A 10,198-nucleotide genomic window follows, 5' to 3' on the forward strand; every position below is an offset into this window, starting at 1 on the left:
TTTGAGCACTTTGAGACAAATAACATGTCTAAACTTGGTTTGAGGGTAATTTTCCTATTGGCTATGATATTTGAGATAGGTTAGTGGTGACGCATGTGCTAGGTGACGGGCGTATGTGCATACACCGGGGTTATTCATGATTCGGGTAGACTTTAGGCTATTTTGTGCTTTATTTTGCTATCAAAACCCGTTATTTCCGTATTTTCTCTACTTGTATGACTACTTGAGTGATTATTCATGCTAGGAATCATGTCTAGACTATGTGCTTATCTGTTTCAGACATAATAGGACTATTCTTGCTATATTGAGATATTAGCCTTAATTATGGTCATACTCTTAGTCATAATGCTTTATCCGCGTACTATATTGTTGTCTCTATGAATACTTTATTTGCTATCTGAATATTTGAGACTTGAGCAGTTGATGACTGAGTTTGGACCGTGGAGCGGATTTGGTATTAATTATGAGATGACGCGTACACCAAACCTCACATTGGGCTTAGTGGTATTGATTATGTGGTGACGCGTGCGCCAGGCACATGTCGGGATATGTGATATTAATCACTGACTTATATCTAATCAACGCTTGGGCAAGAACCCGCCCCTCCGAAGTCGGGTAATAACCGTGGCACATGCACATCATAACTTTTCGTTGATGTACGCTTTCAAGCTTAACCGAATTTTAATAATTAAATACCAAAATCAATATGAAACCTAAATAATAATATGTTCTATCTAATTTTAAAAATTACAGATAAAATACTATTTCAAATTCGAAAAAGATATAAGAGTTTAATAGATCTTAACATATGAATATGGAAGGATGAAGAGATTGACGCATTTCAATAACACTTGATAAGAAAGTGATGAAATGGGTTAGAATCAACCATTATTTAAAGTAAATAAAAATGATTGTACTTTATAGTTCTATTAAATATTACATCTCATGAGGATCACAAATATTTCGAGATATTTGGCCTACATTTTCTATCTGCCATGGGAACAAGAAGACAATCTTCTGCTACATAAAGAAAATAAGCTAAACCAAATGGGCATTCCACATTTTATCTCTCCGCCAGACTTCCTCCTATTGCCTCAGATATGGCTGCAAGTTGATGACCCACACCTTTATCCAGCCGCATGCCTTCATTATTAGGTTTACATATGTTAAAGATGTTGCGGTACACCGTATATCAAGGAGCTGCCTTATTGAGAATTCGCAGATATGATGGAGCTGATGAACGTATATCATGACCTTTAAGATCACGACTCCTCAGCATCCAATACTCCGTTACTCAACCAGTCCGAGGTGAAAACAGAATGACAACCCGTTAGAACAGTGAAAACTCACAGTTGTCAAACAAAATGTTGTTTAAGAAAAGACTAACTTAAAAAGGAGATCTGTTATAAACTGGCTTCAAAAAGTCTGGAGAATGCAGTCTCCAAGTTACTTAAGTCCATAAATGATTTCCTGATGATCCATACACATCATCTCCATATGACCTGCCTTTTTTTCCTTATTATGTTTTGGACGGTGGTGTTGAGAAACAAGCGACAAGAAAAAGCTTGTCACCAGTAGGGCATGTCACGTTAATGAACTGTCAAATACCTGACCACAGTCACCCAAATGATCTCTGACTTCAAATAACCAAGGGGAGAACATATTGAATAGGATTATGATCAACAACAATTGAAGATACCTTATCTCTACTTCAGAAAGTCAGTGGAGGCAGGATTTGTTCGAACTTTAGCAGAGAGTCGGAGAACAGTACCTGCATAGACCAAATTATAACAAGAATATTCTGCAAACTCTTAGTCTCAAAGATGGAAAAAGTTTCAGCTATGCTATTGCAATTTGCTGGCATATGGACGTACTGGTTGTGAAATTTGCAAAAGAAACTAAGAAGTTAAAGCATCAGATAGATACTTCTAGACATTAATGCTGAAGCGACTAGGACAATTCAAGCAGCACTCTTCTACCTATATTTCACAATTGGCCTTCTTTATAGTAATGCTGAAGCTCCGCTGTGATTTATGCAAGACTTCAACTCTAGTCATCTTGCTAGAGCACATAAGCTGCAGAAGTAATCCAAACATAAAGGCTAAGCAATAGCAACTGGATAGCCGAAACAAATTAATTGAACAGACTGCAGATGAAGCTCACTAGATAGCCCTAGTGCATTAAAACAGAATAAACAAAGGAATGCCAAATACCTATTCTGACAGATCAGTGTCAGTATAACAGTGGACCACCTCGTGAGCTGCAGAATAATTCTTGTAACCACCTTGTATGACGAATATATTAAAGGATATTAAACGCAGAAATAGCCTTCAAAAGGTAGAAGTGACCAAAGTTCAAGCTGCAGATGTATCAGATAGCCTGATTTCAATCATTGAAGCTGGTTTAAGCTAGAGAACGACCCTCATGGAGACCTCATCTCCAGCAAGCAAGATAAATGTTCCCAGTGTAAAATTGATCAGCTTTTCGTCTTTCTACAGCAATACTTATCTTCTTTTCTTTTTCTTCTTTCTTAAAGCATTTAGCTTCTCGCTCACGACTGCCAATCCTTCACATAAGGCTTCGGTGCTTGAATATTCACCTGCCAATCCTCTCTCTTGCAGATCACTTAGAAGACTTTCACCCTTTGCAAGATCGTTTGCAGAACAGACGGCATTGACAAGAACTGTAAAAGTTGTAACATTGGGACACAGACCCCTCTCTTTCAGCTCCTCATAGAGATCAAAAGCATGATCAATACAGCCACCAGCACAAAGGCCTGTTATCAGGACATTGTAAACAATAACATCTGCCTTTGCACCATGAAGGTCCATTGTAGCTTTCAATTTTAAGGCCTCAGAGACCTTAGAACTTTTGCAAAGTCCATGCATAACAGTTGTGAATGTGGCAACAGTTGGAATCAGATGCACCCGAAGCATACATTCAAGAACCAGCATTGCTTCCTCCATCTTCCCACGATGCACAAGCCCCCGTATAATCGCACCCTCAGCTACATTACGGGAGCTAACGCCTAGCAACTCCATTTCATCTTTTACTTTGAATGCTCCTTTTACATCTCCAACTTTACACATACTAGTAATTAGATTACTATATTGTCTGTCAATTGGGATGAAACCCTCTACGAACATTTTATGCAATAGACGACGTGAATTTTCGAAGTCCAATGTTCTTTTCAGTCCCTTAAATATTGAGTTGTAAGTGTCTCCATCAGGAGAAACACCAACGGTAGTCATTAAAGTAAGTAGATCAAGGGCCTTCTTCATCTCACCCCTTTCACTATATTTACTGATAATCATGTTGAATGTGAATTTATCTGCCACTGTTCCTCCCACAATAATCTTTATCATAAACTTAACTCCAATATCCAGCATGCTCGACTCACAGAGTCCACGAATCACATAATGGCATGTTAATTTATCTGGAGCAAAACCTTTTTTTCTAAGTGACTGATATAACTTAGAGCACTCAGATATGTTTTTCGGTCTCGAGTAGCCTCGTAATAGAATATTATATGTAGCCAAGGAAGGCATTTGATTTCTCTGTCTCATTGTAGAAATGAAACTGCTCACCTTATCCATTTGTCCATGTTTTATGTAACCATCCATCATCACATTCAGTGCCACGGTATCTGGGCTAAGTCCATTCCTCGTCATCTCATCATAGAAGTAACGGGCAACCTTAGGCAAGCCACTCTTGAAAAGTCCATCAATGATACACGTATACATGATCCGGTTTGAAGAGGGGTCTCCTTTATTCAATGCTCTTCCCAACAGAAGAATTGCAGCAACCAACTTATCCTTCCCACACAAGCCAGCTAAGAGATTGGTGTATGTATGACTATCAGGGAGCACGTTTTTCTGAACCATCTCATCGATAAGGATTAATGCCATGTGGAAGTGGCCTAACTTACAGATCTCAGCCAGCAATGAGTTGTAGACAACACCAGTAGCCCAGCAAATTCCACGGAGTTTATCAAAAAATCCAAGTGCCTCTGTAAGGTTTCCTCCTCTGCATATTCCCTTTAGTAAGCTTGCATAGGTGTACAAGCTAGGCTGACTACCCAAGTTAATCATTTCGTCAAACCAGGATAGTGCTTTTAACCCTTCACCTGCACTTGCATAGCAGTCAATAACAGAAGTAAAAGCACTAGAACTGGGAACAAGACCAATCTCATGCATGTGACGCATGAAATCCTCTGCCTCTCTTACTCTTCCACATGTACAAAGAGAAGATATTAGTGAGTTGCATATGAAAGTGCTAGGACTATGGCCTGATTTTTGCATCATTGCATAGATTCTGATTGCTTTTAGGGGATCTTGCTGCTTACAAAAGTTGTAGATCAAAGTAGAGTATACCACATCGTTTGGAAAAACTCCAAACCTGTACATCTTACTTAATATCTCCATTGCTGCATTTAGCATTCCAGCTTTACAAAATCCATTTAGAAGCACCGAGTATGCAACAACATCAAGACATATACCCCTTTCAAACATTTCCTCAAGTAAATGTACAACTTCTCCAAGTGACCCCATTTTGCACATCCCTTCTATTAGCATTGTATATGCAATATGATTAGGAGATAATCCATCCAACTTCATCTTCTTGAGAATATTTCTTGCAGAATCCAATATGCCATGCTTGCAGAAACCATTCAAGAGAGCCCCATAACTAACTTCATTGGGCCGTAAACCTCTTGCTTCCATTTCATTCAGCATTTCTTGAGCCTCTTTAAGATTGCCTGCTCGACAATGCCCGTCAACCAAAGCATTGAAAGTGATACAATTTGGTGAAAGATTTAACTTCAACATCTCATGAAAAATCTTCATTGCAACATCAATCTTACCCTCTTTCACAAACCCGTTAATAAGAGTGTTATAGGTGATATGATTTGGAACAATCAATCTCTTCCTCATCTTCCTCAATACTAAATAACCTTTAGAACTCCTATTATTCCTACATAAGTCATCTATAAACATATTGTACGTACAAACATCAGCCTCAAGACCCTTAGAATTCATGCAATCGATCAATTCTAAAGCGGTCTTATACCTGCCCATTTTGCAATACCAATTAAGCAAAGTATTATAAGTAACCACATCAGGCTTATAACCACTCTCTACCATCTTTGCAAGAAAACAACTTGCTCTCTCGACCTTTCCTTTGGCACAAAGAACTTGTAAAAGTATATTGAATGTACCAACATTAGGGCAAACACGTTTAGCAAGCATTTCTTTGAAAAACGACCATACACACTCAGCATTCCGCTGCTTCCCCATCGCTGCTAAGAGCATATTACAAGTGTAAACCGACGGTTTAAATGCTCGAGAGCTCATCAAATGGAAAATCTGAAGAGCATCTTTAAGTGTACCTTTTCTGACATAAACCCTAATTAAAATATCAAAAACAGAAGGGTTCGAACTACAAAGACGATATGTATCCATAAGAGACTCAAAAACAGAACTTGGCGTAACACCCATGTCAGATAAATGCCTCAAAATTGACTTAACATAGTCATGCATTCTAGCTCTAACGAGTATGTGGGTAGTTATACCATACATGTGAATAATGTGACTGAATTCTAAACCGGGTTGCTTAATAAACCAGCTCAAAAATTTCAAAGCTAGCTTCCCATGAATTGGCCTCAGTGAAGCCATTTTATAACCCATATGATTTAGCGAGTCCCAACGGTTCAGGGTTAGAATAGTGTAGATGCTCTTCTCCATTTTTTCACCTGTTCACACATATATACATAAACTTAAAAACATATAGATGAAAAAAAACATTGAAAATAGAGTAAGGGGGAGAGTACTTGCTGCTTGGGTGTTCACTGGATAATTATTTGCTGTGCGAACCATTTTAGAGAACCCCGTTTGAGAGAAAGCTCTAAACCGCGAACGCATCGCATCGATGGTTAATTTTGTATTTGACTTTTGGTGTAGCGGTGCTGTTTTTGTGCTATATTCTGCGGAAGCCAAATGGAAAATGGTACTGCCAGCTGATGAATTGTATTGGAATGAAACTCTAAGCCAAAAACTGTGTTTACATAAACAAATGTCATAAAGCGGGCGGAGTGCTATTTTAGAATTTTATAACACAGCTAAATTATCAATTTGCTTCAGCTGCAATTACTATCTGGCCGTAAGAGTAGTATTATTGTTAGATCGTGATAATGGAGCCTAGTGCAGATATGAACTGCTTTATCCGAAAAATCGGATAAAGTAGAATTTATATATGGTTCTAAGGGCAAGTAGATTCTTCTGATATAAGAATAACAATGCACGTATTTATGTTGCGAAAATAGGAGATGATGAACAAAGATATTAGGTGAACTTAGAAAGATAAACACAAAGAATTCTTGTTCTGCTCTCCAAAAATGTGTTCTATTACAAACTCGCCCCCTTTATAGCCAAGGATTGTTACTTTATCTATAGCAACATAATGGAATAAATATTTACTAGTGGAGGACCCATGATGGTATGTCTCCTCCTTAATTCCCGCAGAGATTCCCTCCTTTGGTGCGGTTGTAACAACTTTTGTCTGTGAGCTCGATACCGCTTCAAGCTCGATACCGAATCGGAACCTCGGTCTTGATTTCGAGCTAGGTGGTCACTTTCGGGCATCGATGCTCGAGATCTGTATCGACCGATGTTAACTCGTTCGAATCGAGCGCCCAGGCTCGACGCCCCAATCTCGGAATACGCTTGGGGTTTCCATGAAGGCACCCCTCGATTGAAATGCCATCCTCGATCGATCTTCACGACCGAGGATCGGTTTTAACCGTATACAGATAGCCCCCTCGTTTCTCGGAAGGGAGATGACGAGGAACGATGTGATTTCCTTAAGGTTCGATCGAATCGACAATGACATTTCTATCGGCTTTGACTATGACGTGTGTGACAGCTGTCCCATCAATTTTGTTTTATCGAGGTGTTTAATGAGCGTCAGTCGGTGGTCGACCACCGCTAGACGAATCGCCGTGCCTTATAAATGATTTTCGCATACGATGTTTTCTGCTTTTGTGCTTTCTCTTTTCCAAATTCTTTCTGATCAGTTTCTCTTATTTCGTCGTTTTAGTGCCGTTTGTACCAGAGTTTTGGTGTCGCTTGTACCAGAGTTTTGGTGTCGCTCCCTCTTTCACCTTTCTTTATGATTTTTTCTTCCCGTATTGATGGCGAAAACTTCAAAAATCGTACCTCACAAGGAGAAAGCTTCCTCCCCACGGTTGTGCGACGATAAGGCGCCGACCAAGCCGTCCGTTCCAGATTATATTCCCGGCCCGTGTATTTTAAAGGTTGATTTTAAAGTGGAGAATCCTTCGTCCGTTCCGGGTTGGTGTAAGCACGTATCGATATATATGTGCTCTATAGCGGAGGTTAACCTCGAGGCCGTCAGGAAAGATTGCGGCTGGGGTTCTGAGGTTGTGATACAAATCCCCTCCTCCGATGAGAGCGTCACTACCTATGTGGAGGGATTTCTGAGTGTTTATACCTACCCCTTCACGTTGGGCGCTGTCGATCCTGTGATTTTTGATTTCTGCAAGAGATATCAGGTCACCCTCGGCCAAATTCATCCTTCCTTATGGCGTATAGTCATCTTATTGCGTTTCTTCTCTATCAAAGCCGGAGGGTTGGATTTTTCTCTGAGCCACCTTATACGACTGTATCGGCCTCAGATTTATCGTGGACTTATTAGGCTATATCGTCGGGCATCGAAGGCTTTGATGTCGAGCATCGATGAAGATAAGGATCGAGGCTGGATGGGTCGATACGTTTGGGTGAGGACTCGTGATCTTATCCCGGAGGAAAAGATGTCGTTTCCTGAGATATGGAATTTCGACCGTAAGTGATCCGTGTTTGCTTTTCGTGTCCTTTTCTGTGTTTGCTAATATTATTCTTCTGATGTTCAGCTGCACCTTGGATGCCACAAGCTGTGCCTGATCTCGAGGATTGGGTTCGAAAGTTAGCCTCGACTTCATCCTACGCCGAGCGCGCTTGGCGTGATTTGAGGTGGTTAGAGCCGCTGAGCTGACGGCGGCCATGCCCATCGGGGTTGGTTCGAAAGACCTAGATCTCGATCGAAGTACTCCGAGTGATTTGCTCGGGGTAATGGCAATGGGCCATTCACCTTCCCTTCCATCTTTTTCTAAGGAGGCGTTGAAGGAGGCTCGAGAGCTGAAGGCTCCCGAAATCGGTGCTGGCTCAGGTGCAGCGGATCCTTTTAAGGATTGTTTTACTGGTGTTGATGATAGTTCTGATATTGGTGATGCCTCTCTTTTGTTAGAGGAAGCTCGGCGTTTTATTACTCGGGTAATAATTCTTTCGTACTTTTCCATACAGCTTTCGTTAGAGGAAGCTGCTCGTTTTGATAATAGTTTCTAACTGTGCAGGCCATCGGTAGGTTTCGAGTTGATCTTAGCCAGTGTGAGGCAGAACTCCGGAAGGTCCTAGGTGAGAGGGATGACCTTCGGCTTCTTTGTAGCAAGAGGGAGGAGGCTATCAAGGACCTTCAAGCGGATTTGGCTAAAGTCAGTGAAGAAAGGGTCGAGCTCGATCAGCAGGTGAGCCTTGTTCTGTTAAAGTATGGGTTCGACTCGACTGTGGAAGTTAACCATCCGTTGTCTTAGTTGCAGCAAAAGATCGAGAAGATCGGGCTACTTCGAGAGGAGGTCGATCAAATCCGGGCCGAATGCAACTAATGGAAGGAGACTATTGACCGCCTGGCAGCGGAGAAAGAAACCATCTTAACAAAGTTACTATCAGCCGACGTTCAGCTTTGAAACGTCAAGCAAAATGTGTTGGCTCAGACTAAGAAAATCGATAAGCTTGAGATGCGACTTGTTGAGGCTAAGGCGGAGGTTGAGTCGTCGAAAGTTTTGGCGGATAAGTCTATTGCTGTATACCGAGCTGATACTGAGGCCGCTCAGGTGGAGGCCCGGGAAGCGGCGAAGATTGCCGATGCTCGAGCTCATTGGGTTGACGAACTTGTTAAGTGTAGATCTCGGAGGGAGACACTCGAGGAGATTCATGCTCGCAGTTTCGATCTTACTGAAGAGGTAAGAAAGGCAAAGGAGCTTGAAGCGGAAGCTGAAGCCTTGGCTTCCGATGATGATGACGATGATAACGATGATGGTAGCAAAAGCGGGTCCGAGGGTGGGGAAGACCTCGACCCAGAAGCTTAGAGTCTAATTCTCATTACCTGTAAATTAATTACGTAGGTAATTCTGTATATATATGATAAGGTTGATTTTGCTTCTAGAGTTGACGATGATTCGAATATTATATATATATATATATATGACAAGGTTGATTTTGCTTGTAGAGTTGACGATGATTCGAATATTAACGTAAACTCGTAGCTTTTCCAATATTTCAAATTCGGTTGGGTCTTTGTTCGAACTTGGCAGTCCGTAGGCTCAACGGTCGATTGAGTATTTCGAATATGATATAGGAGTAGCCCGTAGGCTTAATGTTCGAGTGAATATTCCGAACTCGAGATAATGTGGTAACCCGTAGGCTTAATATTCGAGTGATTATTTCGAACTCGAGATTATGTGGAAGCCCGTAGGCTTAATATTCGAGTGATTATTTCGAACTCGAGATTATGTGGAAGCCCGTAGGCTTAATATTCGAGTGATTATTTCGAACTCGAGATTATGTGGTAGCCCGTAGACTTAATACTCGAGTTATTGTTAATTCTGGTTGCATAATAAATCTCAAGCCATTGTACATATGTTTTGGGGCAATCAAATATGAGCATGGTTTATTTTGACCATTTTGGCTCTTATAATTTTTTCTCTATTGTTGTGAGAAGATTTTGCTGCATCTGAACTCGATGTATTTGAGGGCCTAGTGCCCCCCCCCCCGGTATTCGAGGCCGTTCGGGCTAAGGGTCGAAAGCCTCAGATACTGTTTTGTCAGCGCAGCACGATCGATGGTTGCCTCGTTAAAAACCTTGCCACAAAAAACCCATTTGGGAAAAGGCCGGTCTAAGGAAAAAAGAGTGCAACATGTGCTTTTGAGCAAAAGAATACTTCTGATCTTTGTTCGAACTTCTGTACGGGACAGATGAATAAGGTCGGACCTTAGCAGTAGTACCATTTTAGATGTGATACATTCCAACTGCTTGATAGCTGTTTGCCGTTTATGATGCCGATCTTATACGACCCTTTCCCAAAGTGCTC

The 10,198-nt window shown here is 41.1% G+C and overlaps 1 protein-coding gene across 8 annotated transcripts; it reads right to left on the bottom strand.

Moving 5' to 3' along the window:
• Nucleotides 1–863: 863 nt before the first annotated feature.
• On the bottom strand, nucleotides 864–6,219 carry LOC107785145 (uncharacterized). Of its 8 annotated transcripts, none has more exons than XM_016606379.2 (5): nucleotides 5,828–6,219; nucleotides 2,214–5,749; nucleotides 1,980–2,075; nucleotides 1,700–1,771; nucleotides 864–1,608 (listed from the first exon to the last, which is right to left on the bottom strand). In XM_016606379.2, the coding sequence occupies exons 1-2, from the start codon at nucleotides 5,916–5,918 to the stop codon at nucleotides 2,505–2,507; spliced, it is 3,336 nt and encodes a 1,111-aa protein (XP_016461865.1). In that variant the 5' UTR covers nucleotides 5,919–6,219; the 3' UTR covers nucleotides 864–1,608; nucleotides 1,700–1,771; nucleotides 1,980–2,075; nucleotides 2,214–2,504. The 8 variants fall into 8 exon arrangements, with proteins under 8 accessions (XP_016461865.1, XP_075098284.1, XP_016461864.1 ...); XM_075242183.1 differs by having other exon boundaries at nucleotides 1,927–2,075; XM_016606378.2 differs by having other exon boundaries at nucleotides 1,875–2,075.
• Between the last annotated feature and the right edge of the window lie 3,979 nt (nucleotides 6,220–10,198).

The sequence above is a fragment of the Nicotiana tabacum genome, chromosome 21, assembly GCF_000715075.1.
Source record: "Nicotiana tabacum cultivar K326 chromosome 21, ASM71507v2, whole genome shotgun sequence".
NCBI lineage: Eukaryota > Viridiplantae > Streptophyta > Magnoliopsida > Solanales > Solanaceae > Nicotiana > Nicotiana tabacum.

Coding starts and splice junctions, on each gene's coding strand:
- LOC107785145 (XM_016606379.2), bottom strand. CDS start 5,918: ATGCGTTCGCGGTTTAGAGCTTTCTCTCAAACGGGGTTCTCTAAAATG. Junction 5,750..5,827: donor AGTGAACACCCAAGCAGCAA/GTACTCTCCCCC, acceptor ATGTGTGAACAG/GTGAAAAAATGGAGAAGAGC.